Below are 21949 nucleotides of genomic sequence, written 5' to 3'. Positions count from 1 at the left end.
GGCGAGAGACCATCAGCCTGGTCTGGGTTAGAAAGCACACCTCAGCACAGCACAGACTGGCAGTCCTGAGACACTTACCTGCACCTCCACAGGGCTGCTGTGTTGTAAGCAGCTGGCCCAGCAGGGTCTCTAAATGGAACCTGTTTCCTTTAGAAAACTAAGATTCCAAGTTTGTGAGCATTTTGAGTTGGTTTGTTATGTCCACACAGATCATAGTTTTCCATTGTGACTCGGTAATGCTTAAGAAGTTCACATTTGTGAGGGACATTTTTATCTAAATTACAAATTTGATCTTATCTTTAAAATAGCTGGACACCATGCACAATATGTACTGAAATAGCAAGGCACAGTGGGCTGTGTTTAAAGTACACATAGCCTAATTCAGGAAGCTTCCTTTCTTTGGTTGGCTGATTTACTGCTTTTACATAGTTTTATTGGACTCTATTCTCCTTTCCTTTCCACTTTTCATAGCCATCGTACCTGTTACACAATAAACCATTTTCTTGTTTGAAGAAAACCAAATTTGAAACTCTCATAAAGCAAGGAAATCTATACTTAAGACTGTTGACAGAAAAGACACTCCACAGAGCCTGCTGGTTACTGCAGAGGCAGACCTTCAATCTCAGATGTGTGCCAGGATCCTTAAGAATGAAGGGAAGGTCAAAATCAAATTAATCAGAACTGGATCCTGAGTTGAATCTTTCCTGCTGTCTGTATTTCTTCTTTATTTCCCATTATGCCTTTTGGTAGGGTCCATCCTAGCCAGCCTGCATGCAACCAAGATGAAAGGAGTCCTTGAAACTAGTGAAAATAGCTTTGTAACCTAACACACAAAGCATTGTCCAGAAAGCCCATTCTGCTGCTGAAGTAGAAGCACACAGAAGGCAAAGCAAAACTCAGGTTACCTGTGGTAGTAGAGCAGTTCCTCCTCTGCACTCACATTAAAGTGTTCCTATAGTTTTCTTACTGACAACTTGGAGAGCTTAAACTTTCATCCTCCACCTGTGCTCTGAATTTATGTAATTTTTTTAATTGCCTGTTCTTCTGCTAATGAATCTTCAGGATCTAAATAAAGCAGTAAATTGTTATTAGAAGTGGAGAAAAGATCAAATTGTTCCAGCTTAGATAAAACAGTTCCTGCTGACCTCACATAATGTTCACTGGTACCAACCATTAAAGGGCTGTCATGCTGCCACTGAGGTAGGTGAGGCAAACTCACTACTGCACTTGGCCTTGCCTGCTGAGCTTCACTCCCCTTCTTCTGAAGTCTTTCCTTTCTTACATGTTAAAAAGAAAAACCTGTAATACAAAAAACCCTTTCTATTAATTTCTGTACTTTTTTCTCAATAACCCAGAGCTCATGAGTAAATTTTGAGATGACAGTGAAATTTCCCTCAGTATAACACAGTAGGATCAGGGGGTTAAACATGTGACCTAGTCATAACCTTATGCAAAAAAAGAAGAAATTAAATGTGTTAGAAACACTGGCAATTTCTAAAGAATGTTGCTCTTTCAGCAAAGTCTTTGAACATTTTGCAATGTTACTTGATAAGTGCAGTTGGTAGAAATTAAGCAGCTGAAATGTGTAGCTCTACTCACAGGATATGAAGCTCCAGCAAGCTAAAAGAATCAACATTTAATTACTAAAATATGCTGTGTGATCCAGAAAAGGCTTAAAAGCTGAAGCTATTGCACTGTGTAGCTCACTCAGCAAAGCACACAGCTGGTCTGTAAAAAATGAGAAAAACACATGGCTTCTGGAACAGTTTAGAAAACCATTTATAAATCAGAACAGATTATTTAATCAGGAAAAGGGAATTAAGTTGAGAAGAAAGAGGATAAATCAGAGGAATACACAAATTAATCAACAAGTTACAGTCTCATCACCAGGAGCTGTGGGGGGAAAACGTGCCTGGTGATTGAACAGTAAAAGGCACAGTGACAAATTAAAGTGTTTGCATAGTACAGGAGCTTCCTTAAATAAAGTGCAGTGCAGGGAAACAGGTACAGGGGACAGCAAGAAGATGACAACTTCTCCTTTTTATTTCTTCAGGCACTAACAAAAGATAGGATGTCTGAAAGATCTTAATGCTTTTGTGAAAAGGGATGCCTTCCAAACTCAAAGGCATTAAAATACATTACTGTGACAAATATCTTTAATTTCATTACTTAGTAAGGAGTCTATGGACAATAGGAGGATTTTCTTCACTTGTTTAACATTTCCATATTTTGCACTGTATAGAAGCTGCCATGTAAAGATCTTGGAGCATTTGCCAAGTGTTGGTGATTTAACACATAAAAAACCTCTTGTAGATGTAATTTGTCTTCTCCTATCTACAAAAACAGACTCAGAAAACCAAGGCCATTAATCCCAGAAAGGACAAGAAGTTCACTGTTCACTACAGATTACTTACACCAAGAGACAAGCATCCACTATAAAAGTCATCAGTTTAGGCTTAGAGAAAACATGATTTAGCTTGGGTCTGTTTGTTTAGGAGATATTATAGTACCTTGGAAGAAAACTGAAGGTCTCTACAGCTCAGAATTCAAGCCATGTCTCTGTAATACTCCAGAAACTCTGATGTTTATGCAAACTTCTAGGCACCGAATGTCTTGTAACCATGTTTCTTTACATACACCCCCCTCATGTTTCTTTTTATGGGGCAAGAGCTTCTTCTGAAATTCATTTAAAAATAGATTACATTAAAAAAACCAGGAAAATTTTTCTAAACTAAACTTTGACTTAAGATGAGCTTTGATCAGAGCAAACAGGAGGTGGAGTGAACAAATAAGATAATTGTAAACTATAAATTTTGTTTGAGGCAATGAAGATGATTCTACCTTCACTATAGTTAGCATGTATCAAGAAACAGAGCTACCAACCACTAGGTGAATGAACTGAAATATCCTTTTCAGTGTCTTAAGACTTTTAGTCATATTATTTGTAAACTCGAAAGAGGAAATGCCACTGGCAAGTCAAATGAACAAACTAAAGACAAGTCCCATTTTTGAAAACACAAGTGGAGAGGGAGGTTTACTAAGAAGGACTGCTGCCAGTAGGAGTCTGCATCAATATTGTCTTCCTCCTTCTAAGATCAAATGAGGAGTCCTCTAGATGTTACCACTCCACCTGATTTACAAGTTACAAAGAAAGTAGCTATCCAAAGAGAAGAAAACGCAGAAATTTGTTTACAGCATCAGTATTTCCCAGATAATTATTTTCTTGTTATGTTTTAAACATGTCTTCTATATGAAATTCAATTGTTATATCAAGCTATATGCACAAAGTAGAACTGAGAGCACTGACTTTATTTTAAGTGATTTTTTCTTTTACAGTTTAGTGTAACTGGAGGTAGATGCAATCTTAAGTGATTTTTTTCCAGTGGTTTGAAATAAGTCATCTAGGAACATTATAAGATAGAGTACTGGGCATTGGAATCAGTTGCTTGAAGTTAAGTCTACATAAACATGCAAATGAAACAACAAACAAATTACAGCAGTTTCTGTGATGATTGTCAGTACAGTGTAGCACAGGTCTTCTTGGATGAAAGGCTGCTTCTGTGATGTCAAAATAGTAATTTGTCAATACTGCAAAAAATTCCATGTGTATGCTACTGGAAAAGATACAAGATTCAAGAGACAAAATATTACAACTATGCCATTCCTATTATTTCCCATATAACTCAAATGATCAAAAGCAAGTTGAAGGGAATTACATGGCAAAGAGTCTGTGATCTGCTAGGCAGGAATGTATCTCTGACCTCGCAGGCAGGAGTTTCATTTCATGTAACTGTATGAAAATGGATACTGCCATTGTCAGGGCTTTTGCCTAAATCACATCTGCCAGCCTCACTGTCAGAGCTGTTAAATCTGTTCTCTGCAGCAGATTCCTCTGTGGGAATAATGGAAGCTCCCAGCAACTTCGGTTCAAATTCCATGATTACTTGATCAAATCAATGAACAAGTGCTCGCTAACCTGTAACTGAGGACAAATACTGATAAATAGACAGGACCTAACTATGGTTTATTAACAACATTTTGTAGTAATGCCCTTTCCTTAGAATTCTAGATTTGCAAAGGAGCAAAACCAGTCTGGTGTAATATAAATGGCAAAAAAATATTTCTAACAACAAAATAGAAAATGCTTTTAAAATAAAATCTTCATTGTTTTCTTTTAAATTTCCCACAATGTTTGTTGAATAGATGGATAACCCAAAATACAGATACTTCTGTAAACTGAAATACTAATATATGTCTGCAGATATGAGCATGCACTGCAATATATCACAAGCAGATAGTCAAGAAGGACTTAGAAAGAAAAATCAGATTACATGCTTTCTGCTTCCCTGGTGCAATTTCTCGCCAGCAGCATAAAATTTTCATATCAATTAACAGATTTAAGCACGTGCTTAATTAAAAAAAAACACAAGTAATTTCACTGGAACAAATGGGACTCTTCAGAAACTTGCAAGGTAAGACTGTCCCAATATCCTCAAATCAGCAGGCCTGTAACATTCTGCCTCTGGCAGAACTGAATTCCTTTCAGGAAATGAAAGATACCAAGTAATAACTGACATCACTCTCACCCTTCCCTGCTAAGAACAGAAAGCTTCTCAAATGAAGTTTACAAGAAGTTGAAGCCAAGACTCTCTCATCATGCAGATGTGATGGTCCTTTAAAGTCAACAGGCAGGATTAACATTTGACCTCTAATATACAGAACACATACAATAAAACCTACACTGGTTTTAAAATGTATTTCCTGGCTCAGGAACTATGAATCTGCTCTGTAATGCATGAAAGGTATCCATTTTCATTTGTTTTCTTCTTAGTGAAAAGCCAAACATAGCATTCAATATAAACTTAAAGATTTTACATATCAAACTGATTTATATAATATTTGAAACTTTACAAAATAGTACTAAAGTAGTTAATAAAAAGATCAAATTTAAAATATTTACATTTTATACATAATTTCCCCTTAGTTACAATTATTAAATAATCCTCCATAGTTTCCTAAATTTTAGGGAAAAGCTTTTAATAACTAAAAACTAATTTTGAATTACTATCTGATGGCTTTTTACTTGAACAGAATTTTAACAAAACCCCATTTCCAATGTGAAACCCTATCCTCACATTTTCAGTAGCAGTTATATATATATACACATATATTCATATAGTTTTATAGCTGTTTTATAATGAAATCCTGTTTTCTATAATAAACAGTAGAGATGTAAGTAAGAAAATGGCACAGTGTGGATGGAAACATTATATTCCCAACTCTTAAATCCCTTTATGTCATTTGGCTTCTAGAATATCCAGTTTCTTGATAATTTATGTTATTCTTCCAGTACTTTCAAGGAATTGCATCCCTACTTATTTAGATTTTTGTATCATCATCTTTTGAGAAATTATTTCCTGGAGGTACTTCACAGAGACTGTCACCATCCGTGCTGAAATCATCATCGTCGTCGTCATCATCATCAGAATCAGCCAAGACTTTACTTGGTGACTTCTTCAGTCTACTAAAACAAAAACACACAGATTTGCTATCAAAGCAGCACATCTACACACAGAACACTCACATAAGGCTTTAAACATTGACAGGCAGGATGCACTTTTTGAAGGCTGTCGGCAGGGGTAGTTTATCATAGACTGCACCTTACGTGCAGGAAGCATGCACAAGATAGAACAATCACATTGTCAAGCACCTCTGATTAAAGTGGCAGAGAGAGGAAACTGTAAACTTTGCACACCAGAAGGAAAACTGACACAGGATGACTGTACCTCTCAGCCATTAGGGAAATTTTTACAGCTACAAATGGTAAGAGTGTCAAGTCCTAGCACTTTTTTCCATTTTATGGAAGCCTCAATGACTTTATTCAGTAGGGAGATCTTGGAAAGAATGCTGGGACACCTAGAGAGTTTCACAGGTCTGTGGCAAATGGTGTGCGCTGATGACAAACTTGTGGAGGAAGCATTCAGCTCATAGACTACAGGAGCAAGCGGTCAAATGTGTGAGGAGCAGTGTGATACAGAACTGGAAGGCCTGACAACTCATCCTACCTCAATTCTTTTTTTGCAGTGTTAAGCTGTCCTTGCAATTGTTCATTTATGTCTAGTTGCTCTTCAAGTTCTCTCTGAAGTTTCTTTTTAGCATTTTCCAGTCTGTCTATTTCTTCTTCAGCTTCTTCAACTTGACGTTTCATTGCTTTCAAACGCAAACTCAACTGCAATATTTACATGTCATCTGATTAGAGGACTATTTTAATAAAGGAATTTTATTCTTCCAGTATCTATGAGAGGGAGAATAAAGACAAAACTTTGCCAGTGTAGTGACACTGTAATCCTCTATTTCAGAAATATCTGAAAGTCGGCATTAGACTTTAAGAAAAAAATTTTGATATGATTTTTTAACAAACAAAAACCAGCAACAAGCAAAGAGAGCTTTGGTAGACTAAGACAGTATTATGTGACAGCAAGAGCTGGTTATCAGTCACAATAGAGTAGAGTTATAAATGTGTCTAACTTAAGCAACTTCAACAGACAGACAAAATACTATAAAATACATTTCAAGAACCATTCCTGTAATGGATGTCTCCAACCTGACACACACTGTTCATTCTCCAGGCAGAATATTAACTGTTGGCTCACGTGCTGAAACAAATCATGTTTTAATCAACACAGACCACAATAATGGTAGAGCACATTGCTATTAGAACATCAGTGTGTGTTTAGACTTACAGCCTATATTTAATAGTAAAGAGCTTTTTTCTTTACGCAAAATTTTATGGTGGCAGAACAGAATATATTACTTGTTGGTGTATTTATAGGATCAGTTACTGTCTGTTATTTGCTTTATTTCTTAAATTAGAAGTGCTTTATTTTCATAATTTTCAAATTTAATAACAATTTAGTACTAGACAAAAGGACATGATGGAACGGCAGCTGCAAATATCACTAAATGGGAGTTAATAAACAACAGAGTAATCAGAATCCACCTCTATTCATCTTGTATCTTTTATACATGATAGTTTATGCTAGCAGGATTAATATCAGATATTTGCATGTTAGTCTTTCCCCCTACCTGGTCCTTCTGATCAGTCAGTGACAGATGTTCATCATCTACTTGCAACATTAACTCCTTCACTTTTCTCTCAAGTCTGCGGTTACTTAGTTGCAAATTGGCTCTATCCCTAGGAAAAAAAAAACAAAACCAACAAAAGACAGGTTTGTAAGAAAGAAACTGAAATACTCCCAATCCTGATAATTTAATTCCTTAACAATCTCCTAAGAATTAAATAAATACTTAGGCTCCCTGCTTGGATTTACTGATTCCATGCAACACATCGAGAAATTTGTTCATAAGCAGAAATGACTAAGGAGAATTTCTTCTGTCACTACAGTAACATTTAGCAACAAAAATACACTCCTCCAAGATTCAACAAAAAGCAAACATGAAAGTGAATGTCTCATAGTACAATTAATATTTCTAAGCCTGTTCCTGATATTAGACTTTTGTAAAATAAGGAGCTATGGAATCATGTTAGCATTGTGCCCAGTTTTAAATTTTAAGACAAACTTCTACTGTGCTTGCAGTCAAAAGGAAAATTTGAAATACTTGTATGAAACAGTAACCATTTTAATTGGGGGAAAAAAAACCCATGTTAATTGTAATAGAGATTCAATAATAGCAAGAGGCCATAATTACAAACATACACATGCATGTTTTGATCTTGACAGGACTGGTTTTACCTTTCTTCATTTGCCAGTCGTTCTTCCAGCTCTGTGATCCTTGCCTCCATCTGAGCAACAAGTCCCTCCTTGCTGGATCGGTAGGAACCCTCCAGGTGAAGGATTCGGCTCTTCAAGTCCTTGTTCTGCAGTTGGAACACACTTGGGTAATGCACACTTACTCAGACTGACAGATACCACCTTAACACCAAATTCATGCCTCCAGGAAAACGTACATCAGTATGTACAGTGATCAGTATAGTATTTAGTGAATATGGAAAGTCATTGAGATTTTACAGTTTACTACAAACAAATTTTCTACTACTGTGACTTATTGAAAAGGATTTACTGCTTAGCTCCAGTTAAAAATTCTAGGATTAAATGGACCCTTAAACCTCAGATAGTTGCAAGCTCCTTCCAGCAGTACTTTTTAATATGTCAATTTTTTTCCAAATACTCTGTCAGATCTGTCTCATGCACCACTCAATTCTTTAGTGAAATTCTGTGTTCTTGCCCTGTAAATCACTGGTGTATAGCTAGAACAAGTAGACAAAGAGATTATTTACATCCAATACCACTTTATTAAAGCTATTTCTGGGGTGTCCCCCTGCCTTTCTTAACTCTCCAATGCTACTCCTACTAGAAAAAAAGTTGAAAAAAGATTTGTAAAAGGAGACTTTTTGCTAAGATTTACACTTACATTTTTCTGAGGTTAGGTTTTTAATGGGGACCTAGTCAAAGAGTTGACAGAAAAAAAAACCCCAACAAATAAAGAGTTACATGATGAACAGAAAAATAAAGCTCTTTGTTACAGAAATTCAAAGCATGATCTCAGGTCTCAAACACAGAAAAAAGGTCTGTGACAGGAAGATCAGAACTAAAGTGCAAGAATGTACATAGTCTGTACCAGTAGGTGGCATTCTTTTTTTCAAACAATTAAGATGAGATCAATGTCACATAATTGAATGCACCTAATTCGGTGTGTTGTACTAACATGCTCTCTAAATTCTCATTACAAGCTGTTTTGTGTCCTTGAGTTTTAAATAATACCATGACTTGTTGAGATAGCTTTCCTCTGGATCTCACCTAAGGGCTATGATACGTAATCTAGCTTTCAAAGACCACTGAACTGCGGGAGAATTGTTTACTGCTACTGAAGAAAACACTCATCTAAAATCACAATTACTTGAAATGATATCTTCACCAGTGTTCCTGAGGTACTGCTAAGCCTTGGCAGAACAGCTCCTCCCAAAGTGGAATTTACAACCAGACATGATTACCTGTCTTTCCAATGAAATTTTGTCACACTCCAAGTCTTGCTTTAGAGCTCTTTCCTGAAGTAGCTCTGTCCTCATTTGTTCAATCTATTAGAGAAAGAAGACAGGAAGTTTAATAAGAGACTTAAATAACATTTATCTATATGATACTGTGTGTATGTATATATATATAAACTACATATACCTATGCAATAAGCAATCTGCTCTTTCTCAGAACTCAAGACATACACATGATTTCAGATGAGCTTTACAGCTACAATCTTGGACAGAAATTTCTGCTTCAGGAAGTCCATGTTATTCCCATGACTCATTCTAGGCATTCCATACCCACACTGGATATTGCTGATGTTTACCATATACTTTCTGCAGCAAGGAACTGAACTCTAAGCTGTTGTAGGGGAGACACATCATGTAGCAGGACACTGAGTTCTGGAACATCACACCCATCTTCAAACATCTTTTCCAGTTGTTTTCTTCATACTTAAATCTGAACAGCACCTTACTTTTAAGCTGCTGACTAGTCTAAGTAAAGTTTCTCTTTATTACAAACAAGCTGGTACCTGCAGATAAATGCCAGGAACTCAGTGAAAGACGCCATGGAGAATTGCAGTTTTCTGTATGTATGGGAGTAGTAAAAGCTCCTTTTCAACAGGCTCTGCTGCATGATGGATATAAACATTGCTCCCCTCCTGCAGTCAATTTTATGTCTACTGCACTGGAGGGGCACTAACTTCTACACTTGGACAGGGGGTGGGTTCTGCTTGTTTTGTTAGAAGACAACTTTTTCTACAGTTTCTGTTAATATTTCTGCTCCATATTCAACAACCACAAGGAATATATATTCTCCATATGTAAAGATGTTAAAAAGCTACCTAATCAATATAGACTCAAGATAAGAATGCAGAATTAGTTTGTTTTACCTCACTATTGGACTTGTTTGGAAAAAGAATTGAGCTCAAAGAAAAACTCTAAGCTGCCTAACAGCTGCTACTGAAACTTTGGTGCTAAAGAACAAAGTTTGTAGGGCTATTGAAAGACTTATCTTGCTCCAGTCTTTCTGAGACTCCCTGCAAATCTCTAAAAATGCTTTTACAGGCACAGCCTTTGTGGTTTACACTGCACAGGACTTATTATGATAGATATCATCTGAGGAACACAGTGAATAAATATCTGTATCAATTACTGTACCTGCAAAAAAGAGACTGCTAAAGATTTCAGTGGCCACAGCATTCTTCCCTGCTTTGCATCAGTTACATAAGGACTTGCATAAACACACCACCCCAGTTAAGCAACTCTCAGTTACAGATTTATCTCAGTAGAGGTCTTTCAAAAGTCCTTGGAAATTCTTGCATAAAAAAATTCAAAAGCAATGCTAAGAATGTGAAGGTTAAACAAGTACAGCAGATGAAAACTTACCCTAGGCCTTATTTTTTAACCACATCATAATATTAAAAAATACATTTTTAATTAATCATGGTTAAAGGGAGTAATTTGCACTGTTTTTGCAGCTTGGAAATTGATATATGAATACAAATAATGGCAGCAACACATGCAGTTGCATATGTTATGTCACAGGATGGGGACAGAGGAGTAGATGACATTCCTGAAAACTAAGGTCATAACAGCTCCTAGAATACCAATGGCAGCACGTGGCTGTGTTCTCAACAGCTGGGTAATTTCTTAAAAGCTCTCATTGTCACATGGAAGCCCAATAATAATAATGTTTTATATGTTATATAGTAAAATATTATATAGCAAAGAATTATTTTATAGACACAAATTGGAATCATATGTGTACCATAGCTGTATTTATTAACGAAATATATGAAAAAAAGTTATAATGTGAGGGATTACATAGAATATATTCTGCTGTAATTGCTTTAGCAAGACAGACACAGGAAAAAATGCAGCTAAATTTGTGGTAAAATGAATGACTAATTAAAAACATAGCTGTTAACTGAAGAAAGGCGTTTTGTTTTATGTAGGAACTTGCTTAATGGACCACTCTGAGGTTCCACTGTGCTCTTACTGTGCTCAGAGGCTGTAACAAATTTGTGCAGCCTTCCCAAGATTCAAATTAAGGAATTATTTAGAGGACAATTAGTATATTTCTAAGATGACTGCTACAGTTGTTGGACACCTCTTGGTAAAAGCAAGCTCACAGAAAGGTAGTGGGAGAGAGAAAAAGAGCTGTATCTGATTAGGATCAGAAAGCTACATGCAAATATATACAAGAGCTTGTTAAAAGAAAAGGGCAGCAGAAACAATTCTTGCTGGGGGAGATATAAACTGTTTTATCTTCTTATATTTTTCAACAGTAAATACATAATTAACATGCACAAAGGAGAAAAACAGTTGGCTGCCAAAATGTGCTTGAAGCTCCACTTATTTCAGAGCAGTAAGAGGTACCAGTTTCATGGCCATACTCTGTGTATGTACCATGTGCGGCTTCATGTTCCAAGCTCTACCTTTCCTATGTCTAATACATTATAATTCTGTTAAAAGAACAAACTACTTCTGCAGCTTAAGGCAACACTTATCACAGCTGGATTTGAAGAATGCTAACAACAAAGAATTGAGAAAAGCAACTGTATCAAATTTCACAAAGCTTTATCATTTTGTGCCAGCTTTAGGATTAAAAGCAGCTGTTGAGTTCATTACAGTGAAAACAATTTGATTTTTAATAATAATTTAGATGCCATCAGTATTGTTCACTATCTCACAGGTTTGCAGCCTATGTTGCTTGTTAATTCCCAAGTAATGTGTGTGTGTGTGTGTGTATATATATATATATATGCCTTAGACAATTTCCAAGTATGTGACCTAAAAACCCAATGATTAATCAAGAAGAAAGCTAAAGCTAAACAAAATTGAGAAACAACCTTCACATCCAGATTTTCATTTGCTTCCTACAGCCAGTGCCAGCTAAATAGCAGGTATACAGCTCTTCACAGGGAACACTTTACTAAAAGGAAGCCAATTGTGCAGGTCAGTGCAAATTTATCCTTATCTATTTATTCTAAAATGGTCATGAAAACTAATAAATCCATTTTTCACACTTATTGGAAACAAATCTGAAGTCAATAGACTCTTGCTCACATTTTCACAGAACACAAGAATTGATGAGGGCATCATGAGGATTTTTCAATTAAGTTTGCAAAGTCAATATGGCAAGAGATGCATCATTGCACTTGTTCATAGAAAAAAATAATTTATTAAAATATAACCTGTCCCTGCTCACTCAAAGAGCAGCTGAGTGCTCTTTGAGTGCTCTTTGAGTGCTCTTTCCATGTGTGTCTGTGTTAGTGTGGGTTGAGCATTTTTGTCTTTCTAGAGATCATTTTTTTTCTTACTAATACATTGTCATATAAAAACTAATAGGATACGACCCGTTTTCCCCAAATTCTTTTTCTGTTTCCACTCTGCTGTGATACTTCTTGAGAACAAGGCAAGAGGAGATGAGAACAGTGTGTCATGCAGCCATTCAGATTCAAAAGGGTGTTTAAATTTAAAAAGACTAACATTTCATGGTAAGTGACATGTGAACCATTAGTCTTGCCAATGTTTATTCAAACATTCAGCTTTATGTAAATTAGAACCAGTTGTATAAATTTGTTTTTACTGGAAATTTCAGTATTATAGTTCATTATCAGTATGTTAAAATAACATATTTATAATAAGAGTATTAAAAATATAGAGGAATACAGATATTACCAAAATAAATCCATTATAATTTCTCATGTCATTATAAATGCTTAGCAGACCCTGAAATACTCTTTAGTAATTTGACTACTTAGTCATTCTGGCATAAAATCAAAACAAAGCAACCTTTATAACTCATGTGTGAAATGAGAAATTCCAGACCTCAAAATAAACACGTCTTTCACCCATTATGTAACATTTTAGTCACCAAACTGTATTTTAGGTTTCCATTCAGTTTGCAAATTAACTTCCATAGCAGCTATGACTGAAGTACTTTTATCCCAGATTTACAACACAGGCACAGACTCAGTATTAAAGGCTTCCTGATTTGACAGCAGCATGACTCCACATTTTTATAGGTGCTTTACATTGTATTTCTAGGAATCTGTACAATATCAATGGAACAATAGCAGAAAGTCTTTATTACAATCAAACAGAATCTCAGTAACCTGAGTTCAAACAAAGTACTAATGGTGCCTTGGTGCCTCAAGGATGCGTGAGAGAAAGCTGAGCTCTCCCTCACTTTAAACTCTCCAGCTGTCTCAGTAAAACACACCATTTCATTGAAAAGACACAGAAACTAAGGTTTTACTTTCTGTTCTCCCTCTGAATCTGCAACCATTCAAAAGAATGTCAGTAGTTCTTTTTTTTTTCTGGAGAAAGTGAAATGAAAATGGAACAGATTGAGGGGGGTACCTCAATGCTAATTGTCCCCTGGGCTTCTAGGAAATTACTATGAGCTGTGGTACTTCATGCAGAGTTACAGCAGCAGATGTGCTGTAATGAGTTATGAATCAGTTTCACATCTTTCAGAAAGCAAAAATAAGGCAAAGAACATTATCTAGGCCATGATATTCCAAGACAGCCACAACACTGTATTTCTTTGCATGAACTACTATAACATTTGCATGATCCTGATTACTCAGCCATGGATGTCTGGCTACTTTTGCTGTAATCAGGCCCTATACTCTACTTTACTGGTCTATTCTAGAACTTTGTTATCAGAACTATAATTTCTTATGTCAGTTTTTCAGAAATTGTGAATAATATTATTAAAGTCTCTGTCTTCAAACCAATGAACACCTAATTCTCCTAAGACCTGGTAATTTCCAACTCAATGGTCTCATTTCTGATTTACTCACTCCAATTCCCCCCATCTGCACATTGATGGGCTTTACTGAAGGCAGAGGCAAGATGTGCCTTTATTTGAGAGGGCATACCTGGATTACTTTTTATCTTGACTGAGGCCTCATCATACAGTCTCCACAACTTTTTCCCTCTACTTATACAGATAAAACCCTTTTTCTTACTTGTTTGAGTTACTATGATAGGTTGGTCTCAATTAGCTTGGCAAGTATTACTTTATCTTTACATTTTCTGCCCCATGAGACACAACCTCATTAATAAATCCTTCTTCCCATCTTTCTGCACTATTAACTTACATTACACCTCTGGAACAAAAGACTGATGTTTTTATGTGGAAAATACTTTCCAATTGTCTCGCCTTTGATATATCTTAATCATTTTTTACACTTGTAATGAAAATAAAGCTTCCTCTCTTTTGAAACTGGCTAGCATCCTTGCTTCAGCTGATTTCACTAAATAATTCCACAATTTCCCAAAGCTCCTCCTCTTCCTTCTTGGAAATTAACAGTCTATTATGCTGAATTACTTTTCAGTATGATTAAAATTGTGATCTTTCAATGTAAGAGACTCTTTACATCAGGCTTACTGGTCTTCAGTCTTTACATACATCCTGTGTCTATTTTCTAGTCAGAACAACAGGAAAAAATGGTCTGTGATGATGTGGAGGGAGCACATTTAATCATGTTTGTAAACCTTGGGTTTTTTGGATTTACAAACTACTGCTAATCATTCTTTAGTTGATCAATATTGATTGTGATCATAATAACACTTTTTCACAGAATCAATAAAAAAAAGCTGGAAAACTTATTCAAGTACCTGTTCTCTGCACCTGCTGATCCTCTCAGACAATAAATCTGAATTATTCTTTTCTTCATCAAGCTCAAGTTCCAGGTGAGACAACTTGTCCTAAGTGGAAGAAAGAAAAGCAGCCTCAACATACTACTTTCCATCCTCTTCAGACTGCTATCAGGGCATTCCTCTTTAAACTTCAAGGACCCAAATTGTCTGAAAGACTAAGCCTGAAATTTGAAATGCCTCTTAAAACACACAGCAAAAGAGATGGCAGATAGATAAGGCTTTAGAGTGAATTTGTTTGACAGAAGTAAAATAAACGTTTTGTTTCCTTTTTTTAATCACTTCCAACAATTTCAAGAATATAAGAGAAATTCTGTAATATTTCTGGACTTTTTTAGAGTGTCTGTATTACATTAGACATTTGGAAGACAAATTTCTTTTCATCTCAGTACAATCACATAGAGATGTTTGTTTATGAGAGTCAAATGACAGCCTAGTTGAACTGAACAGTTACGATACCCGGTAACAAGTTAAGAGTCACAATGTTATTCAGATTCCTGAAATGAACTGATATTAAAGGCTAAACACAACTTACACCTCTAAATACTTTTGAAGTTCTGAATGATGGGCCTAGAAATTAAAATCATGCAAATTTGCATGATAAGCTCTAGATAAAATTAATTAAAAATCAGTTAATTAAAATTATGAGAGAAAATACTAATTTAGAACATATCATGTTACAATAGATACGCTAACAACTCACCTTTAAAATATACCACATTAATTCCTGCAGTAATGCTACAAGGATTTTCAACAATGTGAAGCTATTTCAATTCCTTCCAAGCAGAATCCACATGAAACACCAAAATTATTTTCATCTCTTCAAAAAAGAAACAAACCCTTAAGAATGTGTCTTACCTCCATTAGTTTGATTTGTCTTGCCCGATCATCCTTTAAGTGGTTTTTGGCTTCCAGTTCGTACTCCAAGCTTTTCACAGTCTGTTCCAGTAACTGAGTTTTTGTTATTGCCTCATCCTGAGCTCTCTGGTGGTCCCTCAGGTTTTCCTCCATCAGCCGCATCTGAAGCAAGAAGATCATGGGAATACACTTGACACTGCACTTCCTATAAACAAGGGATGGCAGCAAAGGGACTCACTGCAAACACGACAGATCTGGAAGCATGACAGGAATTCCATTGAGTTACTGGCTTTTCACAGTAATTTTTGTTTTATCCACAAGATGGCACCAAGAAAATAAACTTGGATTATGACCTATAATGAGATGCTTCATGGTACACGTTTTACATTGATAATCATCCAGGTGTGGTTCTTAAAATTTGTTTCTTTTTACTAAGTCACAGTAAGACAAAATTTTGATAATTTTCTAAATGGTTTTTATCTTTGGAACTTTTCCTTTCCTTTTCAGACTCCCAATACTTTAGCTTTTAAATAACAATGTAGTTTATATGTCTGCTGCACTTTTATGACAGCATGTTACCAATGACACGATTACATATATACACACACACATATGTATATAAAACTATTAGATACTGTGGGGCTACCTGCCAAGGTCAAAAGTAACCTATTCAACAGCTGCACATCCTCAATAATGTTATCCAAAAAACCTTCATGGTACTTTAAATATATATATATAATAGGTGAAAAGGGTTTAGGAGAAATCATGACCATTCCTTGTGCGTGTAACTGAACATGTAACACATATATAATACAGGATGAGAGGTGTTTTTCTTAAACAGTTTTCCACATTCCTCCTCTGTTTCAAGTGCTTATTTTAGTAATGAAGCTCAGATAATGTATTAGTGAATGTTCACAGAGTTTGCCACCTACTGCTAAGTGCTGACACCTGCCTGACTTGGTGAACAGCTTTAAGAGCAGGGATGTGCACATTAATATCCTTCCATATGCATTTAATGTTTTAGAATGACCTTGAATTGTCAGATTTCAACACAGGTATCCTCTGTGAATCCACACAGAACCAGAAGAGATGCAGCAGTGAAGAATTCCCCCATTGCCTCGCAAGACTGTTTCATTGCTTTCCCACTGGACCAAGACAATTCTCCTGTTGCCATGATCATGACAATCCTTGGCTTTTGATGAGACCCTCAAAAAGGAAGTTTTGTGCACTGTGACACCTAGCCAGGAGAATTTTGATAGACAACAGACTTCCATGTTGAATGGAAGGACTATTTATACTTCTTGTTAAACACAAAGGAGGAAGTGGTAATAAAGACTTTCAATTGTACTGAATATTTAGTTTCCCAGAGAGTCAGCTGTTTAACTTTATTTTGTTTCCTCTTTTGCAGCTAGTTGCCACATTACATTTTAAAGCCCTAGAATATTATCTCATGGAGATGTGGAATTCCACAACTACTGCTACTTTGCCCTTTATATACTGTTTGGATTATCTTTTTGTTAAATAATGGTTTATTTTTTCTTTAATTTTTTCTCTGTATTTATTTTGTAATTGTAATAGATGACACAGTATTTTTCATAACTGCAAACACAGTGTGTTTACACTGTGTAAAGATACATTTACATATTTGATGTATGTTTTAGTGTAGATATCTACATACAATTTCATTCAACTCAAGAGCTATGTTCTCAAAATCACCATTTTTTCATTCTTCATCTGCATCTTTACAAAGGCTCTCCATTCCTGAATAAATATTATATATGGAATAAATATAGAAGGAAGACACAACAATATACAGGTACTATTCTTCCTTCTATTGCTGTTCTTATAAATGTAATTTAAAACAAGTTTTCTAAGGGGAGAGGGCAATATAAGAGTTCTAAACTGATTCTAACTGTTCTAAAAATCCCACTGTTAGAATGCTCCATACAGAGAAAATCTCTGTCACCAATGTATTCTCATATTTTTTTCAACTGGAGAGCAGGTATATGCAGATTTTTAAAAGACTGGATTGTCTTTATGGCAAAATTTATGTACTACAAGGCAGACACTCAAGACTGGTTGATTCTGGGTTGCACAGAAACCTTTGTCATTTAAAGCTGCACCTTCGCTCATACGAAAGAAGAGGAGAATGTATGTTTCTGTGTTTGTATGTTTTTCCTAAATAACTGGTAGGTTTTTTCTAATCAAAAATATTTTTAAATTCTCAATTCCTTCAATAGCAGGTATTAAAGAGCAGCAGATCATCAATGGAATCCTTGTCATACCACTTAAGGTGCAATTATTTGTCAAACACTGCATTTATCTGTGCTAAAGAGGAACCCCTATTTCCCCAGCAGAAATAGCAGGCTGATCACTACCATGAAAAATCAAACTCAAAAGCAGAGATCAGCCTCTCATGATGTACACGAGAGTACACAGAAGCATGACAGCAAGCATTCATCATCTTGAAAACCACCTGCACCTGAATTCTAGGTCAAAGTTGAGACTTTCTCACTGAGCTTATGAGTCATTACCTCATCTTGCATTCTTATGTTCATCAGGCGTGATTTCTCTACCTCAATGTTTTTCTCCTTTAATTGCCTCTGCAGATCTACAAATTCCCTGCGATTTTTCTCCTTGTATTCATCAAGCTGGCTCTGAAGCTCCAGAGTTGATGTTCTTGAGATCTCCACCATTTCAGACATCTGGGCAAAAGTACATATACAAAAGATTCTATTGTCCTTAATACAACAAAATTTTTTTTCCTCCAGCTTCAGTATTCAGTTCAGTATTTTCAAAGAGAAAATTTATCAAATGTTCCCAAGTAAATTAATTTCTATGCAAAGTGGGAAGACATAAAACAGTAAAGTTAATTTCTAATAGCACGTGTGGCAAGACGTGCACGTGTGGCAAAACTCTTTCTGTCTGTCAGCAGTTCTTCCAGCTGAGTGACACAATGAACTGCAGAGTCACACTCTGGTATGTCAGTATTAGCTGTACAGTTTACACACAGATGGCACAATAAATCTTATGCAGAAATTTTGAGAAGCAGTTTAAAACTCTGAAATATCATTGTACTGTACATGAGAACTGAACTGAGATCTGGGATCTGGTTTATACAGAACTGGTTTACAAAGCCATTTTGTGATAGTGGTGTTCCAAGCATTGTTCCAGCCCTGAAAGCTTTCAATAAGAGCCTCTAAGTTAAAGAAATTAATACTAAACTTTGCATTTTGCTTTCTTTTACACATTTAAAAATACAGAATTCTTTACAATTTGCCCGTTCATTTAGTTCTATCTGTTAAATATTCACATCCCTCCAGCCTCTTGAGGTGAACTCATACCTCCTCCTGTAACTTCTCAACAGTCTCATTCAGTTGCAATCGTTCATTCTCCATTTCATTCTTTATCTGCTTTAACTGCTCCTTCTGCTGAGTTTCATCTTTTAATTGCTGACTTAACTGCTGTCGTTCCTGTGAAATGCAACGGATGTTCTCCTGCAGTAGATTAAAAAATACACACAATAAAATGTAGACCATCATTTCTGATGCCTTAAAGGTATGTTACCTAACACAGAAATACCAGCAGCTGCTGTAAAATTAAGACAAATTGCAGGTTTTACAGTTTGCTAGCTCGTATAGGACAAACACTGATATGTCCTGCTAGAAACAACTGAATGTCCATTTATACCTCTTTCCTTAACTCAAGTATTAAAACCATGGTGCAATGGAAATGTTGCTACCAGCTAAATGCTGCCATTTCCTCAGTGTCTGCTTGTTCAGTACACTATACGGAATTTCAGTATTTGAAATCTGGATGCCCTACAGGACAGCTTCAATGGTCAGTTTAGGTATGATCTCTAATTTAAGCGCCCTTCCTGCACAAAAATCCTTGAGCACTTTTGTGTGGAATTGGCTGGCCTGTCACAGTGTAACTGCAAGTCAGGCAAACAGCCTGTCAGTTGCCAATTTAAAGCCAATCGTTAGTGGCAATTAATTACTTTGTGAAGAAGCTAAAGTGTTATTATATGAAAAGAGAACAAAATGGGGGAAATGAAAAGGAGTCATTTGTTTTCACACTAACCTAAAAGATTATTCTGATATTTCTCTATTTTTTCCAAACAATACTAGTTGAATGTTCTCTTTACAAAATGAGTCATTCATCTCAGCTGATAACTGAAAATTAAGAATGTATTTCAACTTACAATGCTCTGCAATGCTAATTCTAGATGCCTACCATTATCTACCACAACAAAAAGATAAACTTCCTATTTTTCCACCCATTGAAAGGACCCCATGTTCTGATTGTTTAATTTAAAAAGCACAGATTACTTGACACTGCCATCCATAATGTTGGTATAATTGTTCATTTTTAGGATATCACAGTACTAAATATGCTATGGTTAAAGGGCATAATAATTAGGCCATTTCCCTTCTCAATGGTACAAAAATGTTGAGATGTATTTCTTTTCCTGAAACACTGCCCTACATAGAGGTGGCTACCCTAAAACAGAGGTTAGAACACAACACTTAACTCTACAAAAATACTTTTCACTTGAGCATCCATAAACAAAATTTCAGTACAGAGGATGGCTTTAGATAAAAGCACTAACGCAAACTGTCTATTACAGTCAAGTGCATACCAGCTTTAACTTTTCTAACTAGAAATCCAGAATGGAGGAGGAATAGACTTGGCTGTTTCCAGTAACTGTTACAGTTCTATTGGTATTGTCATTGTCTTTCTTGTACTAGACCACCATTACAAGTAATTTGTGTTATGTAAAAAAGCAAGATGGGACAGTCAGGAATTACATTTCCACTGGGATACACATTATTACAGTGCCAGGGTTTGTCGTCTAAATTGTCAATGGTAACACAAGGCCAAATCAACCTACTGCACAACATTATTCATTAGAACAACTCTAAAGACAGAAAGGCTGAATTGTTCTAAACAAAAGGGCTGCTGATTGCATCCTGAGCTCTTTAGCGCTCATATCCGGTGGACAAGAGTGTAGAATCAGAAAGAGGATTAAATTTAGTGTGCCAGAATTTAGACATAAGTTGTGAATAAAATGTCAAGACAGACTCTCCTGTCACCTTCCCTAGAATGCTTTCATTTGGAGACCCTGCTTGGAGGCAGCATTATTTGGCACGATGCCCTGAAGGATGCATAAACAGAAAAAAACAACGCACTTTTCAAGCGTCTTGACCCAAAGCTAATCAAGATGCAGGAGATGTGCATGCTTGCATTGATCCATGTTACACAGCAAGGTCGAGTCAGACTGAGACAGAAGGGAGCTCTTAGGGGATTGTGCTAAATGCAAGCCAGTGATGAGAAATGTGCCCCTACAGTGCTTGTGCAGGCTATCAGTGATACAGGCAAGCAAACGAGGAGAATCAGTGAGGGACAGCAGATAAAGATTTAAAATGAGAAAAAAAAAAAAGACAACAAAAAACCAAGCCTGACCAAAAGCCTCAGATCTAACACTTATTCATAAAGTTACAAGAAATATCAGCTTAAAAACATAATTTTGTGGAAACAAAAAACTCACCCATATTGTTAAAACCTTATATTCTTGAAGCACATTCAATCTTAAAGACATAGAAGTATTTTCTTGCTGTCATTATTTTTTCTTTTTACCATAATTAACTGAACCATGAGAACATGCTGGTTAACACAGTCTTTTCTTGGCTTTTAATACACTTAGAGACAAGTTTCATTCTCAGATTTTCAGAACAGAAATATGAAATTTATGTTGAAGACAACAGGGGAAAGCATCTATTCAATTAAAAAAGTGGTACTAGCAATTTACATATACCTCACTTTTGTGCCTGACTTGTTTGATAGGATCCCTTGAAACTTTAGCTTCTAGAAGCAAAACTCTGAGAATTCTAAACTGATACTGTTGAAATCAATCCTTCTTTGGTTCATGTAAAAGGTGAGTCATAGAGAAGAAAAATTAGGTTTGTAGCTTTTGCAGACACAAAATATGAGGTCAATAAGAACAGTTTCAAGATTTATACACATTCCTCTGGTTACTAAACCGATCTGAATTTTCATGCCATCTGAACCACCCAATCTTGACTCATACACAACACTGCCAACATCTCTCTCCACTGCTCTCAAGTAGATGCATTCTCCACATGTTTAATTTCTGGGCTAATCAGAGAGAAAGCATTACTTCTACTGGACACTGGTGGACTAAGGAGCAAGGTGGAAAGAGGACTTCATTCAGAATTTAAGAGGCTGCAAATCCTAGTGATACACATTAAACATCTCTGGTTTTGTGATTAAATGTTCCAGCTCAAACTTCAAAACAAAGTGTACTTCAAAAAGAATGAGACATAACACTATAGAAAACAATAGTGACTCAGGTAA

At 35.9% G+C, this 21949-nt stretch overlaps 1 protein-coding gene across 2 annotated transcripts in view; it reads right to left on the bottom strand.

Moving 5' to 3' along the window:
• Positions 1-3294: 3294 nt before the first annotated feature.
• Positions 3295-21949, bottom strand: part of CGNL1 (cingulin like 1) — a 55886-nt gene continuing 37231 nt past the window's right edge. The window contains exons 11-19 of one of the 2 annotated variants that reach the window (XM_063412784.1): positions 18916-19068; positions 18106-18276; positions 15572-15733; positions 14675-14764; positions 9014-9097; positions 7755-7879; positions 7087-7195; positions 6066-6229; positions 3295-5524 (exon numbers count right to left, since the gene is read on the bottom strand). In XM_063412784.1, the coding sequence (XP_063268854.1) occupies positions 5380-5524; positions 6066-6229; positions 7087-7195; positions 7755-7879; positions 9014-9097; positions 14675-14764; positions 15572-15733; positions 18106-18276; positions 18916-19068 (1203 nt within the window). In that variant the 3' untranslated portion in view covers positions 3295-5379. The remainder of the gene's footprint in view (positions 5525-6065; positions 6230-7086; positions 7196-7754; positions 7880-9013; positions 9098-14674; positions 14765-15571; positions 15734-18105; positions 18277-18915; positions 19069-21949) is intronic. The other variant, XM_063412783.1, reaches the window with a different exon arrangement.

Source organism: Prinia subflava, chromosome 15 (assembly GCF_021018805.1).
Source record: "Prinia subflava isolate CZ2003 ecotype Zambia chromosome 15, Cam_Psub_1.2, whole genome shotgun sequence".
Lineage (NCBI taxonomy): Eukaryota > Metazoa > Chordata > Aves > Passeriformes > Cisticolidae > Prinia > Prinia subflava.
Note: the sequence above shows the minus strand (reverse complement) of the source record. Positions and strands in the feature narration are given on the sequence as shown.